The following is a 19,889-nucleotide window of genomic DNA, read 5'->3' on the forward strand; positions in this document are numbered from 1 at the left end:
AAGAGAAGAAAGGCCTCACAAAAACACGAACCGGTTGAAATTTTCTAGAATTCGTCTGGTAGGGTCTCAGAAAAATAACTTCGCCCGGGGGCCCCCATGATGCTCTTAAGACAGCACTGAATGGTGGTGCAGTTCCACATCACTTAGTGCCCGCAGCATATTTGCAGATGACTTGAGTGACCCTTGGCACAGTCAAAGATCACTTAAGTGACTTGTTGCACAGTTCAGCATCACTAAAGTAAGTTGTGGCATATTTATAGATCACTTAAGTGATCCGCAGCACATTTCTAGATCACTTAAGTGGCCTGCGATACCTTTTCAAATCAATGAAGTGACACTCTCTCTCCTAAAGGTTGAGCACTCTTGGTCTACATACATGCACCAAATCATGCCCCCTAGTTTCATCAGTTCACGCAAGGAAAATTATGATTGGATACATTTTGACCAAAACTTTGTATGTGTGAACTGGGTACATATTTAAAAAATTTTAATGTATGAGTCAACTTGTATACTTCATACACACTTATGTGTTTCACAATATTAGAATGTCCCAGAAACATACAAGCACAGTTCATGAAATGCTCAAGTTAGAGAGTCGAAATTTACAATATAGCTGTGATTTGAATTTTCATCTTCTCTAAGAGGTCGTGCTTGAATACATCTGTGACAAAAACTTTGCACAAAGTAGTTTGAATGTGTCCTAAAATGCTAAATTACTTATCTGAATTAAAAGATTATTACACGAATATTTTTGTGCAATCTTACATCAACTTGGCTGAATAAGTGTTGTATGTTCTATTTGTAAAGGGAGAGATACAGTGATACCTCGTCTATGAATTTTTCCGGCTAAAGAATTTTTTTTTGAAGTTTTTCAGCCTCAGCCAAGGAATACAGATTCGGCTCAGTTGGTATGGATGTGCGCACTGACAACACAGCTGTGTTGTTGTTGTTGTGAGCTGAATTTTTGCTCCAATAATCATCAGAATTAATGCAACAGCAACAATCAAACATGGCTTAGGCTCTATCCTATGTGGAATCATTAAAATTACTGTCACTCCAGCCTAATTAATTTATGTCCACCCAGTGGAATCAGAGCCGGGAGGTGCTCAAGAACCCATGGTAATTTATGGCATGAGCCTCAGCACCAACTGAATTGATTCAGAAATCAGAATTTCCTACGTAAAGATCAAGACAAGCACCCACAGATTTCAAACACGTTCACTGCCCCGTGTCCACCTCTAAATCATTTTCTAAATACAACTATTTTTCTTTCAGAATGTTTTTAAGCCTTTTCATGTAAAATGAAAAATTAAGCTGAAGAAAAAAATGCATTTAGAACAAGAAGCCACCCCAAATGTTTTCAGCACACACACGTTAACTCCTCCTAGTACCAAACTGGAAGGTCTGGATATACTAGGAGCTTTTCACTATGTGCATGCATGAGATGGAGAGAAATGAGCTGACCACATCCCCTAGAGCAGTGGTTCTCAACCTCCGGAAGCCTGCAACCCAGTAAATGTCTTTTGTGTAAGTGAAAGGCCTGGTCATACAAACAGCTAACGAGAAATTAATAGGGAAAATGAAACTGCGATCACTCATAGCCCAGTGTGACTAGTGTTAGGGCCCAGCGGTTGAGAAACACTGCCCTAAACTCTCATGATCCTGATTGGATTATTCAGTGACAATTTTTGTCGTACTGTGGCCATTTTTTGCACATGAGGGCTAATTAGATGGGACCTATAACAGGACCATCATTTAGGGGGGCCCCGGCTTTTGAAAATACACTAAAAATGGTTTATATATATACATACATTGAGTACATGTGCTTTGTCCCCCCCCCCCCCTCCTGGAAAAAGTTGAAATGACGGTCCTGACCTATGATTTATTGCTGATTCCGCATATGGCAACCTTTTTTATACTTACCGAGAGGTTGGTGTGCTACTCTAAGTCGCTGTTTCTGTTGTGCCTGTGTCAGGAAAGTCTAACAAGAACAAACTGGGTATCAAACTCATGACACCTCTAAACATCTTTTAGTACTACAGGCAAGAATCATCAACCTGGGCTACCGTGCCCTTCACTGTAGTGTAAAGTAAAAGATCTTCAGTTTCTAATCTTCCTATAAAGTCAATTGCAAAGCTGTTCATTCAGTAAGGTTTTTTTTTCACAGTCCTTTAGTAGTTTTATAAAACTTATCTTCGCATTTTAGGTAGTACCCTAGAAGTCCATAGCGATGGACTCCCATTACACGAGGACCCAGATTTGAACCACAGTGGTTGTCAGCTGAAACTGGTTTCCTGTGGTTCCAAACTTTAAGGTGTAAATGCTAGCCGATCTCCAAGTTGAAAAGTCTCGCCACACAGAGTAACAAACCTACAATTGTACAGATATTCAATCACCAACTGCACTCATTGTTTGAAAAATAGATGGTGGCACTAAAAATTCACGCACAACACTAGGTAAACACAGACACTCTCAGGTACACATGCACATTTTCGGCGCAACTTATTCTATAGTAAATTGTCCATGGTGATAGACAAGTTGTGCTTGCTTGAAAGTACCCTAAAATAAATTTAATGATTTTCCATAGAAACATTTGAGAAATTCCATTTTAGCTAATGAATATGATTACATAACAAATTATCTTTAGCCAAGGTATCACTGTACCGTTGTATAGACTTTATGTAAATGATAAGTTACAACCCAAGTCCCAAAAAGAACAGGTCCATATAAACAAATTTCAGGATGTGTAGGAAAAAGTCTGAGCTCTCGGTATAAAGTTACCCTTGGAGACCGAATGAAAATGACTTCATAGCAGGGTGATTTAATAATGAGATCAATTTGCTAATTGTGCTAGCAAGGGCCTTTAAAAAGTGACCTTGTAGATGTATGGATGTTAAAAGTGATTGATGCAGAGGTCTTACTGTAGTTTGCATTTTTCAAATTTGATTAAAAACTTTTCAGGACTCAGGGAGGTTTTTCGAAATACAGTAAAACCTCGTTAAGTTGTCACCCTAATAAGCCGTCACTCTGGTTAAGTCATCGTTTTTCTTCAGGTCCTTCCAGCTTTCATAGACAATGTTATTAAACCCTCGTTTACTCGTTGCTAATTTTGGTTAACTCGTCACCATGAAAAACTTTGAGAGAGAGAAACAGACTATTTTTATAGCACCCAACTAAAAAAAAGGCTTGTTAACAGCATTGACATATGGTTAAAAGTCACTATAAAAGACTATGTACCTAAACAGGACAGTTTAAGTAACGAAAGTTATGCTGGGCAAGTTCATTTGTCGACTAAGGTTTTTGAAACGTTATAGGGGCTGTTCGAGCTAGACCTGATGTCTGTGCATGGACCCCCATTAATTTAGGGTTTTACATTTAAACAAAATATCTCTGTTGAAAAAACTAGACTTACTTTTGTTTACTTTTCCCTGCCCAGTCCCCACAAGGGGTGGGCTGGCGGGCTCGGAACGATTTTCAATATTTTTTTGTTTTTTCACGCTATAAATCCATCACAAAGGGACCCGTGGAAGTCTGGTCGGGGCCCTACTGATGTGGGGGTCATGCCAGCCCTCAATCCAGTCAAAATTGGATCCTGTGTTCGAGATTAATTAGTAGTAGTACCATGAACTACTGATGAAGAATAAAAACATTAAAATTAATTTTCATGTATATGTAAAATTAATGTGCAATAGAGTTCCATTATGAAGAAAAGCTAACTACTCTAACAGTTGCTCTGATTAGTCTAAAATAAAAATTACTAGTATAAATAAAATTGTAACAGTACATTTTACCACATTAAGTTAAGTAATAAGAGATAAAAAAAAGGTAAAAAATTTCTATTATTTTTCTTTTACTATCTATAAAATTTATTAGTATTGTAATTTTGATTCATATTTTAATAAATGTTATATTAGTTTAAATTTATCGAATCCAAGAATGATGAACCTCTCTACTTCTCCTGAACAATTATGAAAATTAGACAAGATTCCAAATATCCTTAAACCACAATATTGCACATTAAAACTGAGGGCACTTCGCTTAAGTCGTCACTCTACTTAAGCCGTCATAATTTTTCGATAACGAGGTGACGACTTATCAAGGTTTTACTGTATATGATAATCTAGTCATCAAGCCAAATGAAAGACACCAGCCATTGAAAGACACCCGCAAAAAAGAAATTACACAGTGTAAATTGTGTGTAATTTCTTTTTTCACACTAAAGATGGCTACTGCTCACTGGCTATCTTGCATATATGGCCTACAGACTGAAAAGGTTGTGCACCATAAACTTTACTCCCACCTACAGAAAAAAATGGATTTTGTTTTCGGTAATCACCTCATGATGTTTAACAACCATAAGATCTATCTAAATGAAAAAATACACTATACCCATATATAGCAGAATACAAGTAACCATACTGGAGTCTGTGCAACTGAAATCTGGGTTCATTTTCTGGACCCTTCACAAAATTCCAGATCTGAAAAACAGATCCTTCACAAAAAACAAATTAACAAAAACCATAAAACTTGACATTTAATTTCTTTTGTGATAAATTTAATTGATTGTTTCGCTTTCCACAAAATTCCTTACTTTTCACAAAATTAATGACCATTTTCACAAAAATAGGACTCAACAAAAATGTTTGGGCAGACTCCTGTATACATAATCACATATTTATGGAACATAATATGTTCTGTAAATATATATACATATTTATACTTGTCACAGAAATTATTAAAGAAAGCCAGAGTTAACAAATATGTGGAACAAAATTTCTAAAGCAGATATTTTTTCAATTCTTTTATAATTATGTGTGATCACAGAAAAAAATAATACCGATTTTAATCATTTGCATTATGCCATTAGGCAACTGCCTGCCTTCAAATGACAAATTTCACAAAAAATTTTAAAATTGATTTTGTCTTAATTTGAAAGTGCAGTAGTTCTAGAATCCAAAAATGTTTCATTTTCATCTCTACAATCACTACAAGCAAAGTTATTGCTCTTAGTCTGAAAATGAAATCTTTGAATGTGCTTTCTGAAGATTTTTGCTTTGTGTTTTTGGCTTTTTTACTTAATGAAAAAAATTTCTTAAGCATTTTTCAAAATATCTCTATGAAACTTTGCCACCGTATTTCAAACACCTCTGGCTGTGCAATGCACTAAAAACTAAGCGATATATTTGACTTTTTGAATTGAGAACAAGTATTTTTAACAAAAAAAAATGGCAATTTTTATCACACAATCATCTCAAAAAGTTTTCATAGTATTGCAAAACTTTTAGTTCATTGAACAGAACAATGTCAGAGCAATCTGTGAGAAGAACATTTTAATACAAGCAGTAGTTTTTAGTGCACAATGTCTAGCAGAAGTACTGAAAATATGCAAACTGATATTCTGGAACGCCCTTACTTTTTTACTTTAAGGTTTTCATTGTGATGTTGACATTTATTTAACCCACTATTGGTGAAGCTGTTTTAATCTCAGCCATGAATTGCCAGCCCAAGCTGTATAAACGTTTCTGACACAGAAGTTACTGAAGAAAGCTTCAGGCCTAATCAAGTTGATAGAAAGTGAGTTATTACCAAAAATTATAACCTTTTTCCCCCCCTGTACCGAAAAAAGCTTCCTTTGTGAGAATAACTTTTCCGCAAACTGCATTAAAATATAGCAATTGCAGCAATTTTTATGAATTTAACTATTTTTGAATTTAATTGGACATCCTGCATAATCAGTAGATTATATGCAAGAAAATATGATACCTATAATGAAAAATAAAATTGTGGGCATCAAAAGAAAACAACTTAGAGCTTCAAGACCACCTTCCATATTGAAATCGTTGTAAAAGATTTGAGTGACCATCTGACATCTCTGGTGGGATGTATAAGATTTGTTGTTCTCGGATGTAGGGGGAAGGCTGTTTATGGAGAAATCATAAAAACTATCACAACACAAATTTGTCAATTGGGCCAGTATGGAAAATTCGGCAGGTTCCACTTTCATAGAGCAGGGAATCAATGATACCCATTTCCATTACACTACAATTCTTTAAAAAAATAACCAACTGTTTCACTCACTTAGACCTTGACTCTATGGACATCTCTAAGCTTTTCAATCGTTTCAACAAGGCCTCAAACTAAATGAAATCTGGCAGTTTGCGATGCATGAAATCAAACGAGAAACAGTATAAACATTTAAAAAAAACCATAAAAAGGAAATATTTCTATCTAGATTTGTTATTTACCGCTGCTATTGGCAGGTGATATGTCATAACCACAGATGAAAACGGCTGACAATTCCGCCTTTGAAAACCCAAAGCTTAAAAGCCCCAAAAATTATTTGAGTTGTCATATTTAATCCTGACTCGTTTCTATCGAGATCAGAAACTGAAGAGAAGCCTCTGTTGCAAATACTCTACAGTGGGTCAGGATTTTGTGGAATCAGGGCTGTAATTAGGATTTGGGGGGGGGGAAGGCAAACACTATTTTGCCACCCAGAGCAGTTGTTCCCTTGCTACCCTCTAGTTCCAGGATCTGTGTGGAATAATTAGAAACTTTTATCCAAGTGATGGCTGTTGACGAATAAAGTAAAATAATGTGAGGGTGTGTTCTACATGCGCGAAGAAGCATGAGTAATTGTAAGTGCTAAATGTAGAATATTTAAAAAATATATACATACATATTACAACCCGATTCAAAACCATAAAAAAAAACTAGTTGTCTTTTTGCTGAAAAGTTTTTAGCTGCATTATCAAGTTATTTAAGCCAAACAAATAGCCCTCATCTGGCCCCAAATGAATATTTTGTTGTGATCCAACCAGTTCGATTTGTGTTGAGTGAGCAAAATCTATCATTCTGACATCTACTAAGTTGACCTTCTCTGTTCTCCCAGAGTCACAGGCTGATGAATTATTGCATGAATTTCTATCTGAATGGTCACAGATTCCAAAGCGCTCGACAGAAGCAGCACATGAGCTTGCATCATGATTTGATTCACACGCTCCATTGACGTTACCATTTTCACAAAAATTAGTATCCCTTGGATTGCAAAAGCAATTCGTTAAACATTTTCTAGTATCGTCTTCTTTTTTCCCATTATATATTATTAGTAATGAACTTGTGAAAAAGCGGAAAGTTTCGAGGCTTTGAATGAGTTCTTTGAGACTTTGTAGCTTATGGAGTAACTGCGAGATGACATCTCTGCGAAGTTCTTTCCCATTATGCAAGAAATGAAACAATGCCTGATGAAAGCCTTCCACAGTCAGACCACGTCCATAGTATTTGTTGTGGCAAATATAATGACCGGAATCACAACGATACACCTGAAATTGACAAAAGTTTTAATAATTCAATGAGAATGATTCACTATCATAATACAGTCGATGCCCATTTTAACGACCCCATGTTACAGCAACCATTACATTACACCGACTGGTGGGGTAAGTCCCAAATGCTTTCATGTAACGGCTATCTTATGTTTTACTTTCTATACAATGTCTATTTTTGATGAAACGATTGGGATCACTATAAATAGGCATCAACTGTATGCCAGTGGTTTTAAATAGATACACCAGTGGTTTCAAAAGTGGAGGTCATATTAATGAACTAAGAGGGGTCGCATGATATTCTCCAAAATGAAAATGTCTGAATAATAAATTTATTTTTCTCAACACAAGTAAAAATATATCGAAACTAAAAAATGTCTCAACTCAGCTGAGAATAGCCTATACTTACCATGCATACATCATATAATATAATTTTATAATTCCATATGTACAATAATCAATAGATCAAGTTAATATTTATACAAGAGATTTAGAAAGAATTGACCGATTTAAAAATATTTATATATATATATATATTTAAAAAAAATTTAAACACAGAACGATGTATGTGAATATACAGTGTGTACATTTCAGATTATGAACAATTAATAATGCTAGTGTGTCACTTATTAAGCTCTTTTGATGTAGAAGTGAAGCCATTGAAAATATTGGGAGGCCTTAAAATTTTTGGGGAGGAGGGGGTTAAAATATTATGAGAGTACACACCAGGTACTTGCTATTAAAAAAATACTACTATAATTAAAAAAATAATTTTGTATAATAAAGCAAGGGTGGCAGTGCCACAATCATGAAAATGTTATGAATATTCAAAAATGATAGAACAAATCAACTAAAATTTTTTTTTCCATAAAACAAACCCAAAAATATTTTTGCACTAGCCCTGCATTTGGTAGTGGTGACCCTAAGTTTGGTTACCAAGTTGTCCACTCTGCACCATTATAATGCCCAAGATATGCATTCTGTCCTAACTTGCAGCTCTGTGGATGACACCTGTCCCCGGCATTCAAAGCTTTAAAAAGCATGTGGGTAGTTTGAATTCTCATAATAAAACAGTTTGATCAACTAAATTTGAAAAATAATTTTATTTCCTTCATCATTCATTATGGAAATTGCAGCACATTCAATAATTAAAAAAATGCAAGAATTCTCAGGAAAACGTGATATATGGCCACTGTATATATTGTAGGGTGTCACCGATAAAATTCTTTGTCAACAGGGGGTCCATGCTTCAAAAAGTTTGGGAATTACTGCGACATACCATCTTAAGTGTATTTCTAAATATTTGTGATTAATTTCATCAAATGAATTCGCAAGTATTTACATCCAAAAAGAAATGCTCATTATACAATTGCTCATTCATAATTCATGTTCATTGATTACATGCATTACACTGATAATTTTAAACTCTTTGTTTGGCTACTAACGTTTTTTATTCATTAAAGAAGTGAACATAAAGAACAATTCCCTCACTTCTCAGAGGCAATTTGGTTACATTTAATATGGGGTTTTTAATCTTTTGTGTTTCCACTGATTCTTTGTGGAAATGAACCACCGATCCTTTTTGCAGAATAATCAGTATATGGAAACAATAAATTAATCATTTCCTCATTCAAGTTCATGGAACATCTGAAATATTTCCAAGGAAACTGATGGGCTGCATTGGTCCCATAAGAGGTTACAAACTCTTCAAAACTAGGGGGGGGGGGGGAAATCACTGAAAATGTATATAGTGAAGTGGGGGGGGGGGAATAGATAGTCCAACTTGCTTCCCATTCTATGCATGCTCAAACATTCTGCAGCAAGGCCAAAGGGCCGGGATCTCTGGTGTGCTCTCAGGCCAGATTTTTATGGGGCCTTTCTATAGTGAATTTACAGTATGAAAAAAAAAAAACATATACAAATCATCTAGGGCCACCCTTGTGGAGGCCATGCTTCTATACCACCAATACACATTTTTCAGTGAAGAGGAGACAATCTCCTTTTGCGCCCTCCGTATTCACCACCCATGGTGCCCACATGATCAGCCCACCCATGGTTAAGGACTACTCCTGTAGTGTAATTTTATATTTATGTTTTATGTGTTCATTCATTTAAAAAAACATAGAGAGCTGGAATAAACTGCTATTTGCATTGGGTGAGAGATATCTTGTCCTTGATTGTTAAAGGCTTAACATAGATTAGTCACCCACAAGGACTTCAGAGACATTTTAACATGCAACATATTGTGTTAAAGGTTAAAAATATCTGGTGTGTAGACTTCAACATAAAATATAAAGAAAAACAAAGTGATCTGATAATTCAAGATATGCTCACCTGTATACCTCCAATTCGCACTCCCAGAGCAACAGTTGTTGTCGTAGACATTTTTGCACTAAGACTTTCTTTTTTAGTAACACTTGCATCATCACCATATGGCCGTGTTCCCATCTTCAAGTCGAGTATGCAGGGAAAATCATACTTCGAAACAAGGTTTTCAAGAAGCATGTACTCTGAAAATGAAAACTTCAACATCAAACTATATATCTTCAGATTTAAAAAAAAAAAAGTTATTAGATTAAAAAACGTTTAAAAAAAGAAATAGCAGGTTTTTTTTTCAATTTGACTTAGAGAGTTGAATCCCAATTAAAATTTCTGTAGCGACTACATAATTCCATCCACCCCACATAAAGGCAAGGAGGACGAGCAATGATATTTTTTTACACCATAAATTTACATAGTACCTACATTGATTGTCTGAAAGAGGTACGAGAATTCGAACCAAAGTTCACTGAAGGGGCAATCATGCAGAAAAAGGTGCATCAGATCAATATTTCAAAGTATCATTCATGACTTTTTTTTCATGCATGAAAAAAATCTGGAACTTATTATTGCTTAGATATGGTGACCAGATTTCCAAAAGATAACATCCGGATGTTCTGGCTAATCCTTGCCAAATATTACCTATTTACTATCAGTAATACAACCAAATTATGCTACAGCAAGTTCTCCTGGGGACCGCTCAAAATTAACCCCATTTTTTTCTACCACTTAGTTGGACAAGTTCTTTTTGTGGCCTCTGTACTTGTAGCTGAATGCATATTTTGTGTTCTGCTCACAGTGACAAAACTTTTTCGAAATCAACGCCAACTCACATTGACATCTCAAAATTACAACTCTCCGACTATGCAAACCCCAATAATTCCAAAGATTGAAAATGTGTCATATTTGATGGTCAGGTTCATATTGCGCCCTTGAATGAGACAGTTCCACACCCAGACACAATATATACAGAGAAGCTGCCATCTCTAAATTTTGACATAGCAGGTAAGGGGAGCAAATTAACACTTTCTCAAACCAAAATAGATATTCTAAGAAGGTAACTGAAGTAGTAAGAACACATGTATCACAAATCTCTCTGGTTCCATATAATCTCATGGACATGCAGGAGTACCAGGTAATGGCGAGTGTGCACATTCTTTCATATCTACAGGTAATCTATCTGGTCCATGCAAAGCTAGTGTTGATACCATCACAGATTTATTCATGATAGTAAATAATATCCACACGATGTGACCTTGGCAAGCTTTCCATTCCAATAGTAAAACTCTCGAAATCTACAAGTGTGTGAATCAATTCCTTGAGCGTCTATTCGACATGTTGTTGTCCCTTTTGCCAAATCAGAAGCAAGGGATAAAAATAATTAAGGAAAAATTTAGAAAAAATGTCTTGTCTGTAAAATTCAAACTGTGGATGTAATTGAATGGACTAATTTGCAAAAGCAACTAATTTTTTTATGTATTGCATCTACTAGCTAAGAAGCAAAAAAAAAAAAACAATGGATATGTATCAGTTTATGAAGAACTGAAGCGTAGGGTAGAATTTTAATGCCTAAATTGTCCATCTTCCACCATATTACTTTTGGCGGACACAAATTTAAGAGTTTTCTGGGCCATTTTACTGGTGCAGCTTATACTCCAGATTGTTGTCCCTGGTACAGCCCACAATGTAGCAGCTGACCATTACATTGGCCCCCTTGAACAGTAAGAAGTTGGCCACCCCTGATATATATAATTGATTTTTTTTTGTGTGTTCCGCTATACAGATCTACAATTTTCATAATTTAAATGAATTCAACAGCCTTTTTCCTAGAGAGACTTTTTCAATATTACAACCATTCAATTATATAATAACCTAGCATTTTTTTGTTTGAAAAAAAAACTGTCAGTTTAAACTGATATTAATGAAAGAATTGCTGATTATATTTCTCTCATGTATTAAATAAACGCTTACTCTGAGTTGTGATGAAAGAGGACTTTTTCATTTTCTTGATCTGCTCTTGATGACATCGGAGAACCCAAGGATTCATTAGACTTCCGGATGTCTGGCCTTCCACTTGATTGCCTTCTTCAAACATCAGATTCGGACACTCTTCTGAATTACTTTCTATAAGCACACTTCCAGAGTGACATAGTCGAATCCTGCATAGCATCCACCACCAAATTTGAAAACAGAGTTTGTTAAAATATATAATATGAGTAATTAATTGTGTAATAGTTTGATAATTGAATATCAAGACTTTTTCCTCAATGTTTTTCTTATCCAGAAATGGGTCAAAAATGTCCAGCAGCAAACTCGGTAGAATCAGATGAATTTCCCAGTAATGAGAATCTGTTATGAAATGATGTTATCAATGTATAAAAGTTTTAATTGTTTGTATCAATTTTTTTAACAAATCTAGCAATAGATAGTGGCCTGGTTTATACTGTTTTGTATGTTAATGTATTTATTGGGGATGGGGAGAAAATAATCCACCTCTGCCTACAACTTTTTTTAATGAATGGAAAGGGCACCATTGCTCTCTTCACTGTATCTACCTATGCCATTACGCTGCCGCTGTGATTAACTAATAAACAGCAGAACATCTCTATCTTGAAAGAAACTAATCAATGGGAATAAATTTTTTTTTAGGATTTTGTGAGAAATATACATATTTTTTTGGTTCCTTCTGCTTCTATAAGAAAGCCAGATTTTTTATTAAACTGCAGGAATGGTTGTGCTTCTACTTGCTATGACCAAGATTATAAGTGGCAAAGAAAATGCTTTGTGAGAGAGAGGTGAAAATGCATTTTTAGTTTGGTACATACTGGGAATTTTTTTTTTAGAGATATGAAAGTTTTTCAAGATAGAAATAGCTTCTACTGTAAATAAAATTTTTTGATACAGTAATAAAAGATTTAGACTAGCATATCCCAAAGTATATGCTACTTCGAAGGCACTGCAATTGACTGGGAGGGGAGCAGAAGAAGCTGTAAATACAATATGGAATCCTATGAATAAGCAAAAGCATTAAGAAATTTTTTATTTAAAAAAGGGAGGGAGTGCAAGACATAATTTCAAGACTCCGATTCAGGCAGACAAATACTAACAGCGATATTTACCTATGTTTTACCTTAGTTTTGCTTTTCTCTTTAACATAGTCAGAATAACCAGTGCTGGTTGACTTATTGTAATCAGGTGGCATATGGGCCATCAAACTCACATATCCCTCTTCATCAGTACTAAAAGCAACTTCAACCACTCCTGAAAAGACAAAATGACTTTTTGATTTTCCCAGATAATGCAGGCAACAAATTTTAAATCACAATAGCTATTTTTGAAGAAAAAACAAGGCTTGGGCATTATAAGCAGTGCCAAAATAATTAATAAAATGCATGCCATATAAATTGACAGCTAAGCAGTTAGAGAATTTTTTTCAAGTCAAAGTTTAGTTTTTCAAAAAAATAAATTAATAAAAAAAATTGAAGGGAAAAACACAAAAGCACATTTTGATTGGCCTAACACAGGATGGCTATATTTCACTGAGGGAAATCCTAAAATGGGACATTACCAATTTTTGACATTTCTGGTGGCAATTACCAATTATTGCTAAACTTTCTCAGAAATTATCCTTGTAGGAAATAAAGAGCTACAGAAAATCTGCAGGTAATTAAAATTTATTTCACGAAAAAAAGAAGGAAAAAACACCGAACTATTGACTAATATGTGATGTGAATTGCAGATGTGAATTGTGTTTATATTATTTATTTTTTGTCGTAACCATTGTAATTCAATTTTATATCAGTTATGAAAATTATCTTCATCTCTGATTATACACATAAAATTCAAAAACGCTTACTGTCTTAACCAATGACAAATTAACATATTGAATTCAATCAATGAAATGGCATGCAACAAACCTTTAAATTCTGGCATGAACCTCTTCAAACTTTCAGGAGATTTTTGATAGAATTCCAGCTCCTTTGTAATTAAGGGTTTGCAGATAGTATTCTCATCCAACTGTAGCATCGATGAATGACCTCCTACCTGAAAATATTATGGATGCAACTAAATGAATTAAACCATTGAACGTCAATATCAACATGAGATGGTGTTAGATAGATGTGCAGAAGATGAGCAATAAACGAAATTAAACTTCCTTTTCACTATTTTTATGCCAATTTATTTAATCATCATTAAAATTTTCAAAGATATTCACCATTTTTGAATCGCATAATGTTTCAGGTGCAATAAGATGCAGCGCATACATTGACAGAAATCATAATTCTATCGATTAACAGATATATCATTATTATTCATTTTCCAACTGCCTGATCATAATAAACGTGACCTTAATTATGATGTCTTCAGTATCAATACACAGAAAACTGACAATACAAAATATTTTTATACATCTAAAAATGTTATAAATATTTTACGTGATTACAAGCTATAATACCCGGTAACTACCTAGGCTTTTTTTCATATAGACTACAGGCAGCATTAACCCTTTAAGCCTGAGCTTGAATGATTGTGCAGGTGAGATACCAACAAAAATTCATGCTTTAAAAAATTTCCCAGTCTTAAAGGGTTAAAGCGGTGACAAACCATTGTAAAACACAGTAAACATGTCTGAAACTCATTGTTTGAGAACCAGTCACCAAAGTAAACATTCCAAAAGTCATTGAATGTATGAACCATTGATGCCCAACAGTTTTCTGCCTATTTTGGGCATTTGCCCAGCTTCTGAAAACTTTTGAAGTAGCCTGTCATTGAAGTCGGGTCCAATATATTCAAAATCTGGCGGAGATTGGTAAAAAATTATAGACTTGCATAGAGAATACACACACAGACATAGACAGCAAATCAGTTTTATATATCTGCATGTTAGAGGTAAAGGGCACTATGTCAGTTTTCGTCAATATTGGAGTAACACTATTAATTTGCAGTGCTTTTTTGTTACACTACACATAGGTATATTGCACCAAGTCCTATTTCAATAAATAATAGATATTCACTTCATAAAATAAGCAAGCTCCATAGAATAACATACTAAAAAAATCTTTAAACAGCTTTCCTGTAAAATTTTCCTTTTGTGACATGGTGCCCTTTACTTCTGGTATACAGATTAGAGTGGAACCTGCCACAATAAACACCTCCTGTTAATAGACATTTTTCATTTCTGGCACTTCAACTGTACATAATCTAATTTTGTTGCTGAAAGCCTGTCTATAAAGGAGTTATTCATGAATAATGTTGCTGTAAAATGTTGCAGACATTGAGAGTAAAAAAATCAGATTTAGCAGAACACATTCCCCACTCGGTAGTCTAATGGACTGATAATAGACCAGTGCATGACAAAAAAAAATTCAGGCACCAGTCGAATATTTAATAGGCAAATGTATTTTTTTCTCCGAACCAGTAATCATATAATTTTTAGATGCCAATAAAATTTTTTTAATTGCTGTGATGATCTGGGATTTGCTCAAGCCCTATAGTAGACATTTCATACTAGTCGATCTGCGGAGAATTTGAGATTCAGCTTCAATAAATTGGAAAGAGAAGGCAGGTTTACATGGCCGGAGTTTATAAGAGTATTTAAACTTTTCCAGCTGTTATGCCATGCTCGAAAAGCTTCGAATATAGCCCAAAAAAGCCCTAAAGTTTAATACGCTGAAATCTGCAAAGTACAATCTGGAAGAATTTCAAGAAAAGTGTAGAAAAACACGATTATGGGAATTTTTACCACATAAAATTTCTTGTCAGCCGAGGGCTCGTTGCAGAACAATGCAAAAAGTAGAGCCAAAAAGTTTGAGTACTCTTCTATGAATTATCTCCATCTATCATCAAAAGGCATTCTATAAAAATGGTCAAATCCAGATAGTATAATATTAATTCTTTTATTTTTACCTGATGGATGAAAGGCTCGAGGTGAAAAGCAGCACTGCTAAAACTACTAGCATCAGCTTCCATAACATGTAATTTCAGTGGGATCAATCATAAATTTCTCCTCAGTTGTGCCAACAGAACCTAAGGAAGTCAAAATTCAAAGTTCAAAATTCTGTGTTGCTCTGACAGTCAAAGCAACAAGACAGTAAAAAACACAACTTCATAAACTTAAGAGTAAAAAAAAAAAAAAAGATTTCAATACCATAAGTCTGATACATCATTCTCACATTTGTGCATCATGTGCTCTCAAAAAATTTATTACCAGTATACAGTGGATTCTGTTTACAATGTTCTTAAAAAAAATTTCATAAAAAAACAACGTTGTAAGCAGGAAATCTCAATGAGTATTAATAAGAATTGGGACCATCGAAAGAAGTTATACTAAGCGGGGAAAATGAATGGGAACAATATAAGCAGGATTCACTGTACTTACAAAAAAATGGTTTTGAATACAATGAAACATTGCGACAATGATACATGACATATTGATGAATATCTCCTTGAAGAACTTTTTTCTAATTTTTTTTTTTTTTTTTTGAAATTGCCTTTAGTACAAGGGTTGACAAATTAAAAAAAAATGATGGAGGGTCCATTGGCTTAGATTAGAAAATAATTACAATTTATTGTTTTTGCATTATTACGCGCTAGCTGAAATATTATTCGTAAATTAATCTGTGCAACAGCAAATTTACAGGAAGCTATTTACAATTGGACTACAGACAAGGAAAGTAAATTTCAATAATCTGTTGCCAAGAGCATCAAATTAAAATGGGAGGTCAGAAAAATTTGAATAGTCTGCAGGTGGCAAAGCCACAAATCCCTCTCTGGATCTGTGGACTTCATCTTACTCGGAAGAGAGTTCTTGGCCTTCATCTAATTGGCAAGGAAGTTCCAGGTATTTGTATCATTTGGTGCAAAAGGTTCATGGAACATAAAATATATAGAACCCTGCACCACAGATAAGTAATCCACAATCCAAATCAACAGGAAGCCACTAGATTATCTAAAATACCAGCATAGTGCACGAAAACAGGGCACACATTTTTTGTTGACCTGGTTAGAAAAGTACCCATAGTGCAAAAAAAAAAAATTTCCCTAGATTTAAGCTGGTGGTTAAATTAATGTGATTCAACTGTATGGATCACGGTTCTGAACATGAAGCCGAGGCAGGTCTGACCAGGCTCTTGGCCTGGGTCTCAAGATGAATCATATTATTTCGCAGACTGCTACGTAACTGTACATGCATCTTGTAAACATTCCTCTGTTGAATTTCTAATGAATCGGTGCATAGAGAAATGGGTGTATGTGTAGCCATCATATTGTCAGAGGCGTGCTTGTTTAGTGTTCTTGCTGGTGCTGCCATGGGTCTTCCATGTTTTGAGGTGAAGATGGCAAGTGCTTGAATTGTTATGTTATGTAAGTATCATGCTTTAGGTCTGCATGATCTCCAAGGATAGATTTTTTCAAATGGGAATTTGAAAATTTTTTTTAATTTGATATTTTTACCACTGTAAATTTACATGGAGGGGCCCATGAACAGAAGCATATTTATGGGGAGAGGGGCAGGATGAATGAATGAATGCCAGAACTTTGCCACTGGACCTATCCCATTGCAAAATTGATAACTTCCATGAACTGGATTCGAAACTTGGTCATCAAATTCACAATCTGATGCACTATCATCTATGGCAATTCGGTTGGGGCATGGCAGGCTATAGCCCAGGGTCGCAAATTTGAGAAATAATTGGTCAATAAGTGGAAAGGGAGAAGGGCTGCAAAACTTGAGTCCACAGGCAGTAAAACCATAAGTACGTCTCTGCATAGAGAGTGGGGGACTATGTCAGTCAGAGACCAAAAGAGTGACCATGTCGGTGAATGATCAGAATAGTGACCAAAGCAAGGAACCATGTTGGTGAATGACCAGAAAGAAAGTGACCTAGAGAGTTTGCAAGCCAGTGACCAAAAGAGTAACTTAGAGCATGTGAGTGACTTGAAGGCAGGGACGAGGATAGGCAAACTATAGGTCAGGGGGTAGCAAATTTTTAGAATGAGTGGTTCAAAAATTCAAATAAATGGGAGAAGGGCGACAAAATTTGTAGCCAATGGGCCAAAAATCTGCCTCTGCCCCCAGAAAGATCCTGACCTGGGGCACCACCACCAGACCTCAACTAAGGAGTCCATCTACGGATCAAGGTGTGAAATTTAAAAACGCCCATGAGAATTTTATAATTTCAATAATTTGGTAAACTGAACGGCCAAGATACACTTAAATGTTATTCTCAAGGTGATTTCACAGCCTTGAAAGAAAAAACCTTAAAATTTTTAAGAATATATTTAAATGAATACTTTCTATTTCTTTTCCAAGATGCAAATAATATTCACAATACTGTATTTAAAAAATATAAAAGAAAATAACTTACAAGATAATAACATAAATATATATATTTTTTCCTTCCTCTTCCTTCAGCTGGCATACATATCAAGGTTTCTTCTATGCCAGCGCAACCAGTGACCTAAGTAACCTTTTTTTATACATAATTGTCACCATTAATAATATTAAAGGTATGGGAATATGCCAGGATTTTAATTTATCACGTGTAAAAAGAGAATTTACAGGGGAGTTTAGCTGAATATAGCCCGGGATGGAAAATTTGAGGAATGATCGGTCAATAAGAAGAATGGCAACAAAATGCAAAATGCCCACACACACGTGGTAAAACAACATTTGCCTTTGAATAAGGGGCTAAGTCAGTGAGGGATGAAAAGATTGACCTAGAGTTTCAAAACAATGATCTACAGAGTGAGGGTTCATGTTTGTGAAGGACCAGAAGAGTGACCTAGAGAGTTTGCAAACATGTGAATGATCAAAAGAGTGGCCTAGAGCATGTGTGAGTGCTCAAAACAGTGCAAGAATTTGAGTGCTCAAAACAGTGTGTAAGCATTTGAATGCTCCAAACAGCGCGCAAGCATTTAAGTGCTTGAAACAGTGAGCAAACATGTAAGTGATTAAAAACGCAACCTAGAGAGTTTACAAGAGTGCGAGTGACTTAAATCAGTGCTTTTCAACCTTTGGAAGCCTGCAGCCCGGTTAAGTTTTTTTTTTTTTTTTTTTTGAGTGTAAGTCCCGGTCATAAACACGACTATGGAAAATAAATGGGGAAGAATTAAAAGATGAATCATTCATGGCCCGGCAGTTGAGAAACACTGACCTAAAGAGTGAGTGACCAGGTTAATAAATGACCAACAGAGTTTGCAAGAATGTGAATGATCAAAAGACTGATCCACAGAGATTTGTGGTAGAGATTAGTCTACATCCCTTAGAGTGAGGGACCATGTAGGTGAATGACCAGAAGAGTGACTCAGAGATTTTACAATCATGTGAATGATCAAAAGCGTTACCCACAGCACGTGAGTGATAAAAACAGTAAGCAATCACGTGAGTAATCAAAACTGTGTGCAAGTTTGTGAACGATGAACGACCTAATGTTATGTAAGCATGTGAATGACGAGTGACCTAGAGCAAGGGACCATGTCAGTGAACAACCTAATTATGCAAGCATATGAGTGATCAGAAGAATGATCTACAGAATGAAGGGAACCATGTCAGTGAATGACCAAATGAGTGACTTGAGGACGGGTGTGGTGTAAGCAGGCTATAGCTTGTGGAGGCAAATTTAAATAATCAGTGGTCCAGAAAATTTTAGAGAATCGGAGAAGAGTGCTGCTCTTCATGGCTCTATCTGCCACTCTGCTTATTGTCAAATAAATTTTCTTTAAAGGGGCATATGAAAAATCTTGGCCCAGGGCCCCAACAAAGGCCTCAGTCTAGGAACTCCTCACCAAGATTTTTTTGGTGTGAAGGGGGGGGGGCCATGGAGTGAAATTTATATAATCCATGAGAATCTATTTCATTAATTTCAATAATATAGGTCATGCAAGGTAACACTCCTGAATAGTATACTTATATTTAATAATGAGAAAACACACAACGTTATTCTCAAGGTAATTTCAGCCTTGAAAAAAAAATAACCTTAAAATTTTTATACGCAAATATATATTCAAATGAATACTTTCTATTTCTCTTTTCAAGATACAAATATTCGCGGTCATTGTATTTAAAAAAAAAAAGAAGAGAAAAGAAAATAATCTTACAAGATAATAACACATATAAATATATATATATTTTTTTTTCTTTCTTTCTCTTCCTTCAGCTGACATACATATCAAGGTTTCTTCTACGCCGCACGCACTTTACGCCACTGGAGGCTGGTGGATGCAGCAGCAGCACTGCCGCCGCCG

The 19,889-nt window shown here is 35.2% G+C and overlaps 1 protein-coding gene across 2 annotated transcripts; it reads right to left on the reverse strand.

Annotated features, from left to right (window-relative positions):
• Positions 1-4,515: 4,515 nt before the first annotated feature.
• On the reverse strand, positions 4,516-19,862 carry LOC149064965 (inositol hexakisphosphate kinase 1-like). Of its 2 annotated transcripts, none has more exons than XM_089255225.1 (7): positions 19,743-19,862; positions 15,552-15,671; positions 13,562-13,688; positions 12,764-12,905; positions 11,616-11,803; positions 9,660-9,835; positions 4,516-7,322 (listed from the first exon to the last, which is right to left on the reverse strand). In XM_089255225.1, the coding sequence occupies exons 2-7, from the start codon at positions 15,612-15,614 to the stop codon at positions 6,714-6,716; spliced, it is 1,305 nt and encodes a 434-aa protein (XP_089111351.1). In that variant the 5' UTR covers positions 15,615-15,671; positions 19,743-19,862; the 3' UTR covers positions 4,516-6,713. The 2 variants fall into 2 exon arrangements, with proteins under 2 accessions (XP_089111351.1, XP_089111352.1); XM_089255226.1 differs by lacking the exon at positions 19,743-19,862 and adding an exon at positions 18,011-18,074 and having other exon boundaries at positions 4,553-7,322.
• Positions 19,863-19,889: the final 27 nt, after the last annotated feature.

Source organism: Pholcus phalangioides, unplaced genomic scaffold, assembly GCF_987345545.1.
Source record: "Pholcus phalangioides strain wild (caught in Gottingen) unplaced genomic scaffold, Ppha-v1.0 ptg000042l_1, whole genome shotgun sequence".
NCBI lineage: Eukaryota > Metazoa > Arthropoda > Arachnida > Araneae > Pholcidae > Pholcus > Pholcus phalangioides.